The following is a 19,675-nucleotide window of genomic DNA, read 5'->3' as shown; positions in this document are numbered from 1 at the left end:
GGGTGTGGGCCAGGCCTCTGCAAGCCTGAGGCAGCCAGCAGCCCCATGCCCCGTCCCAGAGGTCCTGAGGCAAGCCCAGCTCCATCCATGTGCTTGGTGAGGGCTTGGCAGTATGTCCCCAGATCCAGAGAGAATGGTGGACCCAAAGCAGGCACTGGCCATGGGATAGAGCCAGTGCAGTAGGGACGGGGACAGGGTTTGCACATACAGAAGCTGGGCCCACCTCAACACAATGTCCTCCAGCACCCGCCTACCCTCCATCTGGCAGGCTGAGGCCACAGCAGACCTCAGCCCTGGTCAGTCAGAGGGCTGGGCCAGCTGCAGCTATGCGGAGGCCTCCCTGCCTATGGGAGCAAGCAGGACTGTCCAGGCTGGAGCAGCCCTGCCCAGCCCAGCCCTCCTTCTTCCAGCCGGCATGAACATGAGCCCCGTCTCTAGGCTGAAGAAGACCTGGGCCAAAGTGAAGACGGCCAAGTTTTTCATCCTCGAGGTAAACAAGGTTGTTGGGCTGCCGGGTGCTACTGGCTGTCCCCTAGACAAAGCTGCCCAGATGCCTCCCTGTCTCCTTCCAGCACCAGATGGACCCAACAGGGAATTTCTGCAACTACAGGACAGCCCTGCGTGGGGCAGCCCACCGCTCCCTGACTGCCCACAGCAGCCGGGAGAAGGTAGGTCAGAAGCCCCAGAGATCAGAAGCTTGCCCGGCCTTCACAGCTCCTCTCTGCTCCAGACCACCTTGGCCCAGATGGGCTGTATCAGGGAACATGAGTGCTGACTAAAAGATCACCTGGTCCAACCCCCTGTCCTCCTGAAGCATCTGTAATAGATAGCCATGTCACCTTGCTTACATGCCTCCAGTATGGGGATATCACCGCCTCCCAAAACAGATCAGTCTTCCCTCAAGCAGCGATAACCTGTAGGAAGTGCTTCTTTGTGGGGTGGAAGTTGACCACCTTGTCCTATCTGGGGGCCACATAGAGTGGGCACTCCCTCTTCTACCCGCCAGTCCTTCAGAGCCCTCATGCCCCCTCGCTCTCTTCTCCTGAGTCAACACCCCAAGGCCTGCCCTGCCATACTATGGTTTCCTGTTCCCTCCCCACTTGGGGCCCTTTGATCCCTGAACAAACAATGTGATCTGAATAGCTCCATTTGTCAGAGTCCCTCCTGTTTCAGATAAAATTGTGATTCCAAGTAGTAAGATCTTGTACCTCCCTTTTTCTAAACATTGAACCTTCATTTATGTGGCCGCAGATCTCATCTATGTTTTTGGCAATGACTGAACGAAGCTTCTTGTTCACCCAAACTGCCTGTTCATAGGTCGTGTTCTTATACATTTGCATTTGGGGGGGTCTTTGCTGATCCTGATCAGTTTTATTTCTCCTCCAAATTCTCCTAGTGGACTCTGATTACAGGACACTGTACCCTGGTATTGCAATGATCTTCTAGTTTAACACTTGTCACCATTCCAGTAATTAGAGTTGTTCATTTCCATAGGGAGGAAACACCAAGATTTGTGCCTTTTAAGTCTGGTCTCTTGTAGGAACATTGGTGGAATCAGTTCCCTGCTGTGGTTTGTGGAGGTCTGTCTCCAACTTGAGGGATAATAGGGCAAATTGACGTTCTTGAAATTCTGAGTTACTCTGGAATTGTACTGGATGGATACAATGGTCAGGCTTGAGAGGCCAGTCAAGATATGCACCCTTGAGCCACCCACCAGGACTTCCTGACCCTCCACACCAGGGGTCCTACAGCAGGGAGCACGTGGACAGACACCACCATGCTGATGGCTGTGTCCTATCCAGCTGCGCTTCCTGTTAAGGCTGTGAGTGCTCCAGTCCTGGACTCTGGGTTCCAGGAGGGCTAACGCAGTGGGGGGCAACATTAGTGAGGTGAGACTTCAAATCCCAGGGTGGGTGAGCCTGCACCCCAGGAGCCCGAAGGTCAGAAAGCTGGGGCGGCAGGGGCAGGAGACTTGCTTCACCAAGCAACTACCACACACAGGACACCTGATCTCCGTCCCAGCATTTAATTCTGACCACTACTCTATGGGGTGGGCTTCAGCACTTCCATTTCCCGGGTTAGAAGACTGAGTCTCAGGAAGGAGACTTCACTTAACCAGTCACACTGTGAGTAGGTGGCAGAGCCAAAATCAAACTCCAGCCCATCTGGCTCTGGGTCTCGTGGTCTTTGCATACCACCAGGCTGCTCCCTGTTCCCAGGCATGGGTGCTTTGAGGCAGTCACACGGGGCACTGGCTTATGGCCCAGAATTGGACTGTGGGGTGGGGGTATATAGGAGTTGTGTTCTGGGTGTCAGTTGCAGCCCCTCGTTTGAGATGTCAGTTGTGGCATGGCTCTTGGCACTGTTTTTCTCTCATCCATGCTGAGGCAGGGTGGCTATGGGACAGGTGGACAGACTGGTACTTTACGTTCCTGTACTCTGAGCCCCCTTCCAATTTGGGTTGCTGGGATGCTGTGCATTTAGGTCTGGTGGATGACTTACAGAGTAGTACATTTAGTTTAACTACATTCTCCTTTAACTTCCAAAGAGATATTCACCAGGGACTAGGCCCACAGAAGATGCTTCATGGATGGAAGAAAGGAAGGGAGGAAGAGACAGAGGGAAGGATGGGAGGAAGGAAAGAATAGAAGGATGGAAGAATAGATAGATGGATAGATGCAAGAATGGAGAGTAGATGGATGGATGGAAGGTTGGAAGGGTGAATGGAAGGAAGGAAAGGTGGATGGAAAGAAGGAAGGGTGGATGGAAGGTTGGAAGGGTGGATGGAAGGAAGGATGGGTGGGTGGAGGGATGGATGGGTGGATGAAAGGATGGATAGGATGGATAGGATGGATAGATGGAAGGATGGATGGATGGGTGGAAGGGTGCGTGGGTTTTTGTGTGCTTAGAGTGTTCTTGCACTCCTCTGGCACTCCAGCTGAAGTTGATGAGGCCAGGAGATCTCAGTGGTCATAGCACCTTATGCTTTCCTCCTGCCTATGGCCGGCGCCTGTCTGCTCCTCTCTCAGTCTGTGTCACGGGGCCCACTTTTCTGGATGACCCTCAAGCTGAACTGCGTTCTAATCAAACTTTTCAGACCTAGAAAGCAAGGAGAGTGGATTCAAAGTTACAGGGGGCCCCTTTGGCTTCCCTCAGGGCAGGGAGACCAGGTCACATATGGTATGGCCTGGCTCACATATGGGAAGTGCTCATATATGGAAAATGCTACCTCCCTCAGGACCAGCTCCAATGCCCCTGCCTCCAGGAAGCCTGAATCAGACCCCGAGGAGCTATCTCTGTATGCAGAGTCCACTGCCCTTAATCCCCCCACTGTCATGCAAGTCTCCCCATTCCAACCCAGTCCAGCTGTTCTACACCAACACTGTGACTGAAGACTCAGCACCGTTGCGGGGGCAGACAGATCCCACCTTCCTCCTGGAGCCGGGAGAGCCACCTGGGTCCTAGTCCTGCTTCTGCTAGTTACTGCTGTGTGAGCATGTACAAGTTACTTAACCTCTCTGGGCCTCGGCTTCCTCATCTGTAAAGTGAAGCAATAAGAGCCCTGCTCCACAGGACCATGGTGAAGATGAAATGCGACCCTGTGCACACATAGCTTAGCACAGAGAAGCACTCAGGCCCACCACCAATGCCCCCATGATAAGGGTATGAGTCGAGGGCTCTTTGGGAGCACAGACAGGGACTAAACCCAGCCTGGAGTGGGGAGGGGCATTAGCAAAGACTTCCCAGACAGGGCTTTCTCATTTTGTAGGTTATTCCCATGACTGTCTCCCACTACATGGAGGTCAGGAATGAATGCGTCTGACACATCCTTGGTGTCCCCCAAGTCCTGGCACTTGGCACAGGAAAGACCTCAACAATGTTTGTGGAATTGACATAAATCTAGGGTGACCAACTTGTCCCAGTTTGCCCAGGACTTTCCCAGTTTGGGCACTGAAAGTCCTGCATCCCGGGAAATCCCTCAGTCCTAGGCAAACCAAGTGGTTAGTCACCCTACTAAATCTGGATCTGTTCCTGGCCCTGGCAATCAATAACTGGGTGACCTTGGGCTAGGCCTTTCCACTCTCTGGGCCTTGGTTACCTCATCTGCCCTGCCCACATGATCCATCCATGTTCTTGTGCTTTGCAGAGTGGTCAGTGCCCAGATCCTCACCTCGAAGCCCTTGTCAACTTGGATAAAGGGGACCCCAGCACTCCCTGAGCCAGAAATGCCAGGGCCTGGTGCCCAGTTCACAAGGACAGTGAGCTGGATGTTGGCCCTGGCTGGACTGGCAGCACGTACCCCAGAGCTGGAGGCCAAGGGCAGAACCAGGTGGCTTAGAAAAACAGAAATGTATTCTCTCATGGTGTTGGGGGCCAGAAGGCCAAAATCAAGGTGTTGGCAGGGCCAGGCTCCCTCCAAAGGCTCTAAGGGAGAATCCTTCCTTGCCTCTTCCAGGTTCCTGTGGCCCCAGGCCATGCCATCTCTGCCTCCATCTTCAGGTGGCCATTTTTCCTGTGTGTGTCCAAATTTCTCTCTTTTTATAAGGTTAACTGTCACTGAATTAGGACCTGCTCTAATGCATTATGACCTCATCTTAACTTGATCACATCAGCAAAGACTGTCACCAAATAACGTCACATACACAGGCACCGAGATTTAGGACTTGAACATATCTTTCTGGGGGACACAATTCAACCCGAAACTGCAGGGTAGCCTCAGCTGAGTTCCCCAAGGGTGGTCTGAGCTGTCAGCAGTGGATCTCCCTCCACCTGGAAGGGGCAGTCAGCAGGTGCACAGAGCTGGGGGAGGATTGGGCCATCCCACACAGTGACACACACCCTAGCCTTTCACAGGGGGGTTCATAAGTTTTTCCCTTCGGGAAGTGGAGCAGGGATGCTTTGCTTTTGGTCTCACCATACATGCATCAGGATTGTATCTTTAGCATCAAGAAAGACATAGGACTACACATTGTTAAATTTAAAAAAAAAAAAAAGAGGCCACAAAATTTGAAAACGAAAGATTCACATCTGTTCCACATGTATTTTTGCAGCTGGCCTGTTAGGGGAACAGAACCCTTGACGTTGGTATTATAAGGCTGAGCTCTAACCAACTGTGCTAACTGGCCAGCTCTGTTCCACATGTATTTAATGGTGTGTGCAGTATGGACCGATCCTCCCAGTGCCCGTGAGTCGGAAGGCCTGAGTCTGTGGACCTCCAGATGGGGGGAAGGGGGCAGGGGGAATGGCACTGTATACAGCAGGAGCTCAATCAGCACTGGCATCCGATGAGGCCTGAGAGGACTCAAACACAGTCTGGCCCCAGAGTTAGGGGGCATGTACCTCCTTTCTTTGTGGTTTCCACATTGCCCCCCATGGTACACAGTATTCAACCTTCTAACTCCTGGAGCCTGAGCCAGCCAGGCTTGCTGGGAAGCCTCTCCTACCCTCTGCTTCCTGGGTAGTGCATGAGGGCCCTGGGCAGGTGTCTCTGTGGAGAAGCCAGCTGAGGACTGACCTGCACCTCTCCCTTCCAGATCGTCATTCCCTTTTTCAGCCTGCTCATCAAAGACATCTACTTCCTTAATGAGGGCTGTGCCAACCGCCTTCCCAATGGACATGTCAACTTTGAGGTAAGGTCCAGGGGCCTTGTTGGGGACTGCCACCAATTTGGACAGGCCAGTAAAAGTCCCCAGAGAAGGACGGCTGGCTCCTGAGCAGTTGGACTAATGGAGGACACTGAGGCAGAGTGTAGCAGTTCACAGCCGACTTCAGGGCAGGATTATCAGGGTCCCCCTCCCTACATCCCCCAAGAGGAGGAGACTGAGGCTTCTGCTCAGCACAGGTGAAGCAGAATCATTTTCAGCCCTTGAGTACCAGGCCCATAAGAAAAACAGCCCCATAGACCTATGGTGACAAGTCTCAAGGTGCTATGACGGGCTGCACAAAGGTACAGTGCTGGGAGTCAGGGCGGTTCCCCACCCCCACCAAAAAGAGGGGCCTGGAGCAGCAAGTGGAAGTTGTCAGGCAGAGGCCGGAATGTGCAGAAGGAAAGAAAGATTCTGCTTCATCTACAGACACTCACTGCTGTCAGCTCAAGTGTCCCCTCCTCCAGGAAACCCCCCTGACCTCGCAGGTAGTGGGAGCCCACCTGTCAGGGCTCCCACAGTGCAGCAGGCTGGGCATCCTTCACTTGGTCACAGCACCCAAGTCCCTGAGCTCCTCAGAAGCAAGTCCAGGTTTATCCATTCTGTGTCCCAACCCTCCACATGGGGCCACCCAGCACATGTGTCTTGCAGGTGGGCACTGGGCTCAGTGGGCACTGGGCAGGGGCAGCAGGTGGGCACTGAGTCAGACAGAGCATGCCATGCAGCAGTGGTACGCCCAATCCACAGGAAGGAGAGGGCTCTTCTCCCACTGGAGAGCCAGCCCCACCCTAGTGCTGGTCTCAGCAGAGACACAAGTGGGAGCAAGGACCCACCCAGCCTCCAACTCCAACGGGCTGTAAGTCCTGGGCTGTCGCTTGCTCTTTCTGGGCCTATCTCTCCTTCTGTAAAATGGGCCTTTGACCATAGCCATACAGAGAGGGTAGGAAGAGTAGATGTGTTGTGTGGCCCACCACGGGGTCTGTGAGTGTCCTCAGTTGACAGGGACCACAGCACATGCCTGGGCCCTTTGGCCTGGAGCTTCCCTCTGCATGGACACCCCAGCAGACCATCATGTACTGCCCACAGACCTGGTTACCCCCAAGGGCCAGTGTAGCTGGGGGGATATCTAGTCCAGCAGGCCGTCCCTGGCCACTGCACCCAGGGTCAGCCCAGGCTGGAGGCAACGTGGATGAGACTGGGCTTGGGCAAGACTGCAGGGGCCTGGGGACCTGGGATCTTACTCCACAGGTGACCCCAACACATAGCTGGGTGTGGGAACCCCTGTCTTTTGCTCCTCTTGTTAGTCTTCAGAACCAAGGCCAGAGGGTAGGGCAAGGCTGCAAGGTGCTTATGAGGCCCCAGACTCAGGCAGTGGACTGTGGGGCAAGCCTAGTGACAGGGCTGGTCAAGGGATGCCACCGGGCAGGCTCCCCACCCAGGCATGACTTTGTGCTGCTATTTATTGAAAATCCTTCTTATAGTTGGCACACTTTTTTAAAAAATTAAATATATATGTATAAACCTTACTTAAAATTATTCTTATATGAATTTACTTAAATCTTACTTAAATACATTCATTTAAATGTATTTGTATCATTCTATAAATCCACAAACATGGATCACTTGCCATAAATAGGAGATAACCACAAAAATAAATACAGTGAGAATAACATCACGCCCACTCTTGCTAGATGCAATCGCAGGCTGCAGCCACGGCCGCGCTCCCTGCAACAGTGAGCCTAGTGAGCTGCAGGCACCAGTGCAAGGGTTCCTCCAAGGAAATGGAGGAGCTGTGACGAGGTGAAGATCACACAGCGCCCAGCTTTCTCTCTGGGCAGTTCTGTCACTTCTCGCCCTACGTTCCTCTTCAAGTCCCTGACATCACCGGGGGCTGATAAGAGAGGTTTTGCCAGGGCCGGCCACCCACCCTCACAGGGATCACCAGAGGTGCCTCCAACTTGTGTTTCTGTGACACTGGCAGAAATTTCTGGAGCTGGCCAAGCAGGTTGGAGAGTTCATCACATGGAAACAAGTGGAATGTCCCTTCGAGCATGACCCCAGCATCACCCACTACCTGTACACTGCCCCCATCTTCAGTGAGGACGGTAAGGTGGCCCACAGCCTCCCTGATCCCCAGGCCATGGGACTCTTGGGTGACCTCTTAGTCAGTCACCGTTCAGGGCCCCCTGCTCTGAGCAGAGCTGCTCCATGCCCACCTTTGCTAGTTCCAAGAGGGAGTGGGGAAGTCTGCAGCCCCCTGGATGGCTGGTTGTCACCCCAGGAACACTTTCCTTGTCATTAAGGTGGGGTGATGATAAGAAACACCCTCCCAGGGCTCATGTGAGGATATCCATGCCCTGGGTTTATTGTGGGTCTTTCCACAGCTGGTGCGTGTGTGTGCATGTGTGAATGTGTGCATGTGTGTGTGTTGCGTGTGTGCACCATGTGTGTGAATGCGTGTGTACACCATGTGTGTGAGGGTATATAATATGCAGTGGCGTGAGATGAAGTGTCCTTCTCCAGAGTGCTGTTAATGTCTGTCTCCTCCAGTAAATAAGCATTCCCATCTGATCATTTGTCAGGTACAAATTTGCTTGCAAATTTGCTAAGTGGTCAGACCTCAGAATCCCCCTCTTCCAGAAAGCAAAGGTGCTGGAGAATCAGTTGGTCAGCTGGGCTTGAGTTGGCTGTGCTGTGTGGGGGCAGTGTGTTCCCATGGTTACCGGCTGTCATCCTGGAAGACCCCCCACCCCACCCCACCCCCGCTCAGCACTTGGAGGGTCTGACTCATCATCAAAGCAAGTGTGTTACAAAGGAATGCACATCCATGCTCGGGAACATTTTCTGCCAAAAAAAAAAAAATTAGAGAAAAGGATTTTCTAATGATTTTGCTTTCAAATATTTTCAATTTTGCCATTTTACCATTTATATTTTGGAGCCAGGAAGTTTTTGGAGGGGGCTTCACCCATATCCATAACCTTCCCCTTCTACAACAAGAAGCTTAGCAGCTGATGGGTAAACCAGCCTGGGTTGCTCCCACCCCAGTGAGCTGTGTGACCCCAGGCTTCTCTAAGCCTCAACCTGCTGCAGCCATAAGTGGGGCAGTAAGAGAACCTACTTCTCAGAGCCATGGGCGAATTACTTGAATTGACATAGGCAAAGCCTGCAGGACGGCACTCAGTCAATACTAGTGTATTAGTTTCCTATTGGTGCTGTAACAAATCACCACAAACTTGGCAGCTAAAAACAACATAAGTTTATCTTTGTACATGTCTGAAATCAGTTTTGCTGGGCTAAAACCAATGTCAGCAGGGCTGGTTTCTTCTGGAGGCTCTGAGGGGAAAACACATCACTCCAATCTCTGCTTCTATCACCACATCAGCTTCTCCCTCTTATAGTCAAAACTCCCTCTTCCTCCCTCTTATAAGGAAATTTGCAATTACATTTAGGGTCCACCTGGATAATCCAGGAAAATCTTCCCATCTCCAGATCCTTAATTTAATCACATCTGCAAAGTCCCTTTTTTGCCAAAGAAAGGCAACATTCAAAGGTCCTGGGGATTATGACCTAAATATTTCTGGGGGCCATTATTCAACCTACTACACTAGTTATTGTGATGATTGTTGCCATTAGCCAATGCCCTCTTCATGGCACTTGGTCAATAAAATGTGTCAAAAGCACATGAAGAGAAGGGCAGGGGGAGTCTCAGGGCAGGGAAGGGAGAAAGAGAGGGGCATGTCATTCACTCCTTCCATCAACAGTATTTCTTGAGAACCTGCTGTGTGCCAGGCAGCAATTTGGCAATGAACTTACAGACAAAACCCCAGCCTTCCTAGAACTCCATTAGAGAAGAGCACCTCCAACTCCAAGTAAAAGACAGGAATAGGCAGAGTGAATGAAATAAACATGACCCAACTTCAAGCTACCTACAAGAAATTCACTTCAAATATAATGATATAGGCATGTTGAAAAGTAAAAGCATGGGAAAAGATATAGCTTGCAAACATTAAACAAAGGAAAGCAGGAGTAGCAATATGAATAACAGATAAAGCACACTTCAGAAGAAAAAAAATTACCAGAGAAGGACATTATGTAGTAATAAAAGGGTCAATCCCCCAAGAAGACATAGCAACCCTAAATTTGTATCCACCAAACAAGAGAGTACAAAATTTGTGAATCAAAAGCTAACAGAACTGAAAGAAGGAATAAACCAATGTATAATTATAGTTTCAGACTTCAACATCCCTCTGTCAGAACAACTAGACAGAAAATCAGCAAAGACAAAGGACTCAACAATACCATGAAACAACAGTGTCTAATCAACATTTATAGAACATTCCATACAAATACAGCAGAACACACATTTTTTTCAATTGCCCACAGAATATACACCAAGATATACATATCCTAAGCCATATAACAAACCACAGCCAATTTAAAGTAATTGAAATCGTACAGAGTAATTGAAATCCAACCACAATGGAATCAAATTAGAAATCAGTAATATAAGACAACAGGAGAATCTACAAACACTTAGAAACTAAACGCAACACTTCTAAATAATCCATGAGTCAAAGAATCAAAGGAAATTTAAAAATAATTGAACTGAATGAAAATACATTCAAAATTTGTGGGACACAGCTAAAGCAGAGCTGACTAAATTTTATAGCACTGAATGCATACATTAGAAAAATTTTAAATCAATAATCTAAGTTCCACTTCAAGAATCTTGAAAAGGAGGAGCAAAATACACCCAAAGCCAAAAGAAGGAAGGAAATAAGAGCAGAAATCAATGAAACTGTAAACAGAAAAACAATAAAGAAAATTAACTAAAGAGCTGGTTCATTGAAAAGAACAATAAAATTGCCACCATCTAGCAAAGAGTCAGTCTGTTGACAAAGAAAAAGAGAAGATACAAATTACTAATATCAGGAATGAAAACAGGATATCACTAAAGACTCTGCAGACATGAAAAAGATAATAAGGAAATACTACAAACAACTCTACACACAAATTTGACAATTTAGATAAAACACAATTCCTCAGAAAACACAAGCTACCACAACTTGACATAAAATAAATAATTTGAATAGCCCTATAACTATTTTAAAAATTTAGTTTGCAATTTAAAAACTCCCAAAAATGAAATCTCCAGGCCCAGATGGTTACACTGGAGACTTCTACCAAATGTTTAAAGAATTAACACCAATTCTGCACAATCTCTTCTGGAAAGTAAAAGAGGAGGGAACTTCTAAATTCATTTTACGAAGCCAGTTGTCTTAGTTCAGGTTGCTAGAACAAAATACCTTAGTCTGGATAATTTATAAATAATATAAATTTATTTCTCACATTTCTGGAGGCTGGTAAGTCCAAGGTCAAGGCACCAGCAGATTCTGTGTCTTGTAGGGGCTTGCTCTTTGCTTCCAATATGGTGCCTTCTTGCTGTGTCCTCATGATGGAAGGACAAAAAGGGGTTGAACTGGCTCCCTCATCCATGAGAGAGAGTCCTTATGGCCTAATCACCTCCTGAACACCCCATCTCTTAATGCTGTTGCATTCAGGATTAAGTTTTAACATGAATCTTGAAGGGACACAAACATTCAAACCATAGCACCAGTATTACACTAATACTAAAACTAAAAAAAAGACAGTACAAGAAAAAAAAAATACCGATATCTCTATATTAGTCCATTTTGTGTTGCTATAACAGAAATACCTGAGACTGGGTAATTTATAAAGAACAGAGGTTTATTTGGCTTACGATTCTGGGACAGCTGCATCTGGCAGGGGCCTCAAGCTGCTTCTACTCATGGCGGAAAGCAGCAGGCAGCTGGTGGGTACAAGCAGATCACATGGCGAGAGGGAGCAAGAGAGAGAGAGGGAAAGTGCCAGGGTCTTTTAAACAACCAGCTCTCACGGGAACTAATAGGGTGAGAACTCACTCATTAATTCCCCCTCCCCCAGGGAGAGCACTAATCCATTCATGAGGGATCTGCCCCCATGACTCAATCAGTTTTCAACACTGCCACACTGGAGATCAAATTTCCACATGAGTTTTGGAGGGGACAACACATCCAAGCTCCATCAATCGCTTATGAATGTAGATATAAAAATCCTTTACAAAATATTAACAAATAGAATTCTGCAATATATAAAAACAATTATACATTATGACCAAGTGGGTTTATTCCAGGAGGCAAAGCTGTTCAGTATTTGAAAATCAATCAATATAATCCACTATATGAATTAACCGAAGGATAAAAATTACCTGATTATATCAATCAATGCAGAAAAAACATCTGACAAATTTCTATACCCATTCATGGTAAAAAGAAAAAAAAAAGAGAGAGAGAAAGAAAGAAAGAACCTGAAAATAGCAATAGAGGGAAATTTATCACTTGAAAAATTGCATCCACAAAAAAACCTTCTGCTGACATATTACTTAGTGGTAAAAAAGAAGGAATGCTTTCCTGCTAAGATCAGTAACAAGGCAAGGATGTCTACTCTTCCCCACTCTTAGTCAACACAGAGATGGAAGATCTAGTCAGTGCAATAAGGCAGGAAAAGGAACTAATATACTGATCAGAAAGGAAAAATTAACACTGTCCCTATTTGCAGATGATGATGTAAAAAAAAAATCCCAAGGAATCTACAAAAACTCCTAGAACTAAGAAGTGAGTTCAGCAAGGTCACAGAAGACAAGATAAACATGCAAAATCAATTGTATTTCTATGTACTCTCAATGAACATGTGGACTCTGAAATTAAAAACAATACCACTTACAATCACTCAAAAAATGAAATATTTATGTGTAAATCTAAAAAAAATGTACAGGGCTTGTATGCTAAAAACTACACAAGGCTGATGAAAGAAATCAAAGATCTAAATAAATGGAGAGACACGACATTCACAAATTGGAAGACAACACAACAAATGTCAGTTCTCCTCCCCAAATTTAAGTACAGGTTTAATGCAATTCCTATCAAAATTCCAGCAAGATTTTTGTAAGATATAGACAAGATTATTCTAAAATGTATATGGAAAGGCAAAGGAACTAGAATAGCTAAAACAATTTTGAAAAAGAAGAATAAAGTGGGAGAAATCTGTCTACCTGATATTAAGGCTTATATTATATATCTACAGTAATAAAGACAGGGTCCTGGGACCAGGATAGATGCACAGATAAGTGGAACAGAACAGAGAACCCAGAAATAGACTCACACAAATATGACCAGGTGATTTTTGTCAAAAGTGCAAAAGCAATTGAGTGGAAGAAAGACGGCCTTTCAACAATTGCTTCTGGAGCAGTTGGACATCCATAGTCCAAAAAATGAACCTCCACTTAAGTCTCACACCTTCTACAAAAATTAACTCAAAATCGATCACAGACTTAAATGTAAAATGTAAAACTACAGAAATTTAAGAAGAAAAAACAGGAGAAAATCTTCAGGCTATTGGGCTAGACAAAGAGTTTCCTATAAAACTACATATGCAACCATTATATGACCCACCAATTGCACTCTTAGGCATTTACTTATTCTAGAGAAATGAATACTCATGTTCACACAAAAACAGGAACCTGTACACTAATGTCTATAGCAGCTTTATTTGTTATAGCCAAAAACTAGAAACAACCCAGATGTCCTTCAGTAGGTGAGTGGTTAAGCGAACGAGCAAACATCCATACCTACAATTCAGATACGAAAAGTTACAAACTATCACACGTGCTACAGCCTGGATGAATCTCAGAGTGTTACAAAGAGTGAAAAGAAGCCCATCCCAAAGGTTATATACTATATGACTCCATTTATATAATATTCTTGAAATGATACAAATATAAAAATGGGGAACAGATTAGTGGTTGCCAGGGGTTAAGAAAAGGGAGGGGAATGGCAGGTGAGTTGGGTGCAGCTACAAAAGGGAGCGCCGGGGATCTTTTGGTGGTGATGGAAATATTCTGTATCTTAACTGTCAGTGTCGATATCTTGGTTGTGATATCTACTATGCTATCCTATGCTGTGCTATACTAATACTACACTATAGTTTTGCAAGTGATTACTGTTGGGGGAAACTGGGTAAGGGTCCAAAGGATCTCCATGTATTATTTCTTACAACTGCATGTGAATCTGCAATTATCTCCAAGCAAAAAGTTTAATTTAAAAACAAAAGGCAGGTAAGTCTCTAGGTTAGAACGGGTTATTCTCATCAATCATAATTGCATAATTTTACTTCCTTTTCTGCCTAGGTCTTTATTTGGCTTCTTATGAAAGTGAGAGTCCAGAGAATCAAACAGAAAAAGAGAGGTGGAAATCGCTAAGGTGAGGCTTTGTGCGAAGATGGGGTCTGAGACCGGAGTGGAGGAACAGGGTTGGGGCTGCTTGGTGCCAGGACAGGGCAGAGGGGTTTCAAAGATACCCAAATCATCCGCCTCCTGGGAGCCCGGCCAGCCCATGGGGAGGGGGCAGGATCAGACCAAAGTCATGAGGTTGGGGGACAGAACTCAAGAGCTGTGGTAGGGAGAGGAGGCTGGGCCCACGACCCTTTGTGGCTGGTGGCTGCCTCTGTGGGTGGTTAAGATGCATGTCCCAGGGCCAGGAACTCCCAGTCCATATTTTCATGTCAGACAGTAAGACACCCCATCCCCTGCTCGCTTGGCATATTAACGCAGTGAGTGGAGGTCGGAAATGATTCACAGCAATGGGCTCTGAGGACCCAGCCAAAAGGATTTGCCAAACACCCCACTAAGATGGGCGGACGGCCTCCTCCCAGGGTGCTGAGCAGGGGAGTCCCATACTGGAAACAACTGATCTAACTGCAGGGCTGGGAGGGTGGGCTCTCTCCACTCTCCGGTGTGTTTCAATCTGCAGATCTTCTATTTTGGGGAAGACATGAGAAGCGCTGGGCTGAAGGAGGAGGAAGAGATGGAGCCAGCAGAAGCCTTTGGCAGCCCTGCCTCCGACGGCCCAGTGGGCGGAGATGGAGGCAGCACCTCACTACTTTGCACACCACAACCCCATAGCCTGGAGCCTACCACCACTTCAGCCCTCGGAGGGCCCAAGGACTCCAGACATGTGGGTGGTACATGCCTTGGGGACACCCCACCTTCAGGACCATGGGGGTCACATTGCTGGTCAGTCTGTCCTTTCTCAGCAAGGATACAGCACTGTCCCAGAGGGCTGGGCAACTGCAATCTCTTGGTCTTGCTGAGTGACACATGCCACAGAGGCCAGCACCCACTGTCTGTCACAAGGTACCTTGGGAGCCCACAACTGCAGCAGGCATCATGGTGTGACATGAAACATGCCTGCACTAGCTCCGAGCCACCAGTGGCCCTGCCATTGGCTGATGCACCAGACCCTGTCTCCCTAAACACAGACACAAGGGGCTTGTTTCTGCAGCCCTGTGCACCCTCATCTTCCTGGATTCTGCTGGGGTCAGGGGAGAACTTTCTGGTGACTGCTGCGAAAAACTTTCTGGTGACTGCTGTGAAACGGCAGCAGGACAAACTGGAGTCTCAGAGTCAGCAATGTGTACATTATTGTACTGCTGCCTAGCTCCCTTGTAAACTGTAGAGCTGGTATAAACACACCTTTGTACATCCTGCATATCCATGTCCACACCGCATCTCTGACCCACAGGCCTGAGATGAGATTCGGCCAGGATGCAGGGTGTTGTAGCCACGGTTCAGGATTGGGACCTGGTGTCCATTTGTGATCCATAGACCCCATGTTGTGCTGACAGAGCCTGGTGCATAGTAGGTGTTCAGTAAACCTATGGTGAAGGGATACTGATAGCCCTGCCTGCAGCCAGATGCTTCTTGTGCAGAGTGGGGGATGATAAAGCCAATGAGGCACCCTCAGCCCACCTTGAAGCTCCTCCCATGGCCCTTACCCAATCTCCTGTGTTTCCAGCCCCTCACATACTAAGCCAAGTTTCTCTGCCAGGAAGCAAATGGGCCACGGAGCAGCTGAGACCCACCTGACATGTGATGAAGTCACCCAGCCAGGAAGTCAGGGAGTGCAATGTGAACCCCCTCTCCTGGTCAGGGTCTGCTGAGTGGGGTGGGGCGAGGTAGGGGGTGTTAAGGGTGCCCTGACCCACCCCTGACTTGCTCCTGGCTATGTCAGGCTCCTTAGGGGCTGGGCCCTGCTTAGTACCAGGCTTCGCTGTCCTGTACTTGAGTCTTATCTTGGTCTTTTTTCTTGTTTAAAACAGAATACCTGAAACAGTAATTTATAAAGAAACAAAAATTTATTTTTTACTGTTCTGGAGGCTGAAAAGTCCAAGGTCGAGGGGCTGCATCTGGTGGGGACTCTCTGCAGAGTCCCGGGGCAGTGCAGGATATCACATGGTATGACAGCTCAGGTTTCTCTTCCTTTTCTTATAAAGCCACCAGTCCCACTCACATGATAACACATTAACCCATTAATCCATGAGTGGATTAATCCATTCATGAGGGTGGAGCCCTCATGACCCAATCACCTCTTAAAGACCCCACCTCTTAACATATTCATGGGAATATGTTCTGAGAAATGCATTGATAGGTGATTCTGTCATTGTGTGAATATCAGAGTGTACTTACACGACCTAGATTCTATAGCCTACTACACACCTGTTACCTTATGCAACCACCATCATATATGCAGTCCATTGTTGAAGAAATGTAGTTACAAGGTGCATGACTATACTGTTACAATGGGGATTAGATATCAACATGAGTTTTGGAGGGGACAAACATTCAAACACTAACAGGCCCCATCTGGAGGACAGACAGAGACAGGGCAACCAGCATCCCTGGGTGCCTCACCGAACTCAAGGAATTCTGTCTGGTGAACCCAGGACCTCAGCAAGGCCCCAGAAGGGTCAACAGCCTACAGCCTGGCAGAGGTGTGGGAATGCTGCACGCAAGGTTTGTATGGAATCTGCTCTGCACAAGACCAACTCGCCCCCTTTCCATCCGAGATCCCAGAGAGGGCAAGTAGTGCAGGGAGCTGGTGGCCGAGCCTGGGCTCCCTGCCTTTCCTCACTACACATCCTGCTTTTGGTAGGGGCCCAAGTGGGGCCCTGGGGGCCAAAGCCAAGGAGTCTTGGAGGTCCCAGGAGCTGGCTAGAACCACTTCCTCATTCTGCCATCCCTACCCAATGCCCTCCCTCAGTCCCTAGCACCCTTTGGGCCACATTAGAAAAGACCCTCTGTAGACATCAGCAGGGACTATCCCTGGCTCCTGGCCACTGTCTCCTGCCCTGGCCACAGGGAGACAGGACAGTCTGGAGGGGATTCCCAGCTCACCCCAAGAGCCAAGGCCATGCTGATCACCTGGCTCCACTTCCTTACTCCAGACCAACTTGGTGCATGGGCCAGTGAGGAAACCTGAATATGGGGTGCAATGGTGAGGATGAGGGGCCTGGAGCACTGGCCAAGGTGCCTTCCCCCTGCTTCATGCAACCCCTCACCCAGACCTAGGATCCTAGCTCTCTCCCAAGGCCATCCCCAAATACCTCCCCACAGCCACAGCCCCCACAGCTCCACCCTCCCCATCAGTAGCTTCTTCCCAGGCTGTGGGAAACATGAGGAAATGAGACTGAAGAAAGCAGTACTGGGTCCCGCAATTGAAACTCCAGTGGTCAAACCCTGTCAGTGTTAATAGAGGCTGGGGGGCAGCAGGGCTGGGGCTGCCACCCCTTTGCCAAGTAAACACAGTGCAGTTTCCTGCTTCTGTGGCCTTGCACATGCTGTTCCCAGTGCCTGGCATGCTGCTCCTCACTTGTCACTCTAGTCAGAGCTCCAACCTCAGGTGCTGGGCCTGTCTTCTGAAAGCAGTTCCTGACAGCTGCCCCTTCCTCCATGGGTGTCAGGGGAGGATGGCCAGAGGAGGCCTGAGCTCTTTAGGGTTCACCCCCAGTTGTGGGAGAGTCCAGGGCAGGAGAGAAGGAGGCAGCCCACAGCAGACCAATGGAGAACATACAGCCGATGAGCTCCGGCTGAGTACGTTTGTGCCTAAGGATCATCCAAGGGGCCCTCAACCCTGCTCTCCAACTCTCCAAGCAGCTGGGTGCCAGGCCCCAGTGCAGCCAGAAGGAGCGAGTTCCCCCAGAGGACCAGTCCAGCAGCCCCCCAAGTGGGGATGGCCACCCCCCTTGTCCAGGTGCAGCCTCAGAGCCCAGAAAGGGATGGGGCCTTGCTCGTGGCCACACAGCATGTTCCTTAGCCACTTACCTAAAGAGGCACCTTTGTCTTCCTGCCATCCTGGCTCCAATCCCCACAACCAGATGGGACGACCCACAGGGGCTCCTCAGGGCAGGGCCTGTGCTTGTGGGGCAGGTGTCAGTGACACAGGTGGTGCCCGGCACTGATGCCCATGAGGCCCAGCTCAGCACCAGGTGTTGCAAGCTCCTGACACACAACTCCAGAGGGCTTTGAAGCTACCAGGCTCAGCATGCCTCAGGCACCCTGGAGGGGAATCGCTGTGGTCTCTCCTTCAATGGCTATGGCTGTTGGTGGGAGTCCTCCAGGAAGGGAGGCAGAGTGGGGTGAGGGTGCAGACCAGAAGATTCTCTCTTGACTGGGGTTTGCCTCAGAGGCCTGGGCCAGCTGGAGTTCGAGTCAATTCATTCTCACATGAGGGATTCATGGGTTCTCTGAAGATCCTGCCCCCAAATGGGGGAATCACTAGGGCCCCCTGCAAGCAATTCCTTGGGAGAGAGTGTGTCTTAGTCCATTCAGATTGCTGTAACAAAATACCTTAGACTGGGTAATTTATAAACAACAGAAATTTGTTTATCACAGTTCTGGAGGCTGGAAGTCCCCGATCAAGGCACTAACAGATTCCGTGTCTGGTGAGGGCCCATTCCTCATAGATGGTGCCTTTTGTGTGTCTTCACATGGCAGAAGAGGGGAGGCACTCTCTCCAGCCCTCATGATTTAATCACTTCCCAAAAGTCCCCACTATTAATACTATCACATTGGGGATTAAGTTTCAACATCCACAGCACCCTGCAAGCAAAGTCCTCCCCAGTTTCTAACTCCCAGCCACTGATACACCCCATCCATGGGTCAAGAGGTTGAGGGGCCGGGTAATTGGTTCTCAGTCAAGGGCTATAGTTGGGATGTGCCTCAGCTGGAGTCTCCATTTCACACCCTGAAACTCAAATGCTTCCCTCATGAGCAGCAAACCCCAGGCCAGGTGCTTTAGGTGCAACCTAACAAACCCCACAAGGTAGGTGCTGTCACTATTCCCCTTGGTGAAGATGAAACAGAGGCTCAGAAAGGCAAAGCCACTGCTCGAGGACACCTAGCTCACAGGGAGAGGCTGGGCTTTCCAGGATCCACCAGCTTCCACAGCACTGCTCCTAATGGTGCCGGGGAGCTAAGGGGGGCTACAACTGGCTGCCTGCTCTTCCCTCAATCACATACACAGTGTCACATTTCTTTCCTCCACTTTTGGCCCCTCCTCTTTTACAGGTCACTGAGCCCCTGGTGTTCCCTGGTGTTTCAGGAATGTCCTGCAGCATCTCATGCATGCTCAAGACAAAACCTCCTGCGGCCCCAGCTCCCCTACTGCACACACCCCTCCGTGGGCCCCCCTGCCAGGCAAAGCCACACCTGGTCCTCAGCAGCAGAAGAGAAGACCTGCCACAGGCATCCAGGCTGTGTGGCTCATGTCCTTCTGCACAGCATCTTCAGTAAAAATGGCTCCATTTTGACTCCCCAAGGTTCAGATGGGGGTCTTGGGGCCCTGGTCCAGGAGACAGTTTCATTAGGGAGCCCTAGAAATACATGCACAAGATGCCTCTTGGCCCCAAGTGAGCCCCTGCCTGTAGGCTGAGTAGGGTGCCTGACACTGTCTACCTGTGGCATCCCACCCTGAGCCTCTAGGCAGGACCAAAGGAGTGGCAAGTTTAACTGGGATTGAACAGATCTGAGGCATAAGCTAGATCCTCCACTACTGACCCGTGGGTAATTTATTTATTTTGGGGGGTGTAATTTATAAGAAAACAAAATTTATTGCTTACAGTTTTGGAGGCTGGGA

General features: G+C 49.1%; 1 protein-coding gene across 1 annotated transcript in view; it reads left to right on the top strand.

The window, feature by feature from the left end:
- The window catches only part of RASGEF1C (RasGEF domain family member 1C), a 32,217-nt gene extending 17,680 nt beyond the window's left edge, over window positions 1–14,537 (top strand). Inside the window, exons 8-13 of the mRNA XM_063087093.1 lie at window positions 411–490; window positions 573–668; window positions 5,535–5,630; window positions 7,627–7,750; window positions 13,891–13,963; window positions 14,513–14,537. Of these exons, the coding sequence (XP_062943163.1) occupies window positions 411–490; window positions 573–668; window positions 5,535–5,630; window positions 7,627–7,750; window positions 13,891–13,963; window positions 14,513–14,537 (494 nt within the window). The remainder of the gene's footprint in view (window positions 1–410; window positions 491–572; window positions 669–5,534; window positions 5,631–7,626; window positions 7,751–13,890; window positions 13,964–14,512) is intronic.
- The last annotated feature ends 5,138 nt before the right edge of the window (window positions 14,538–19,675 follow it).

This window comes from Cynocephalus volans, chromosome 2 (assembly GCF_027409185.1).
Source record: "Cynocephalus volans isolate mCynVol1 chromosome 2, mCynVol1.pri, whole genome shotgun sequence".
NCBI classification, from domain to species: domain Eukaryota; kingdom Metazoa; phylum Chordata; class Mammalia; order Dermoptera; family Cynocephalidae; genus Cynocephalus; species Cynocephalus volans.
The sequence above is the reverse complement of the archived record's forward strand: the minus strand, read 5'-3'. Positions and strand labels throughout refer to the sequence as shown.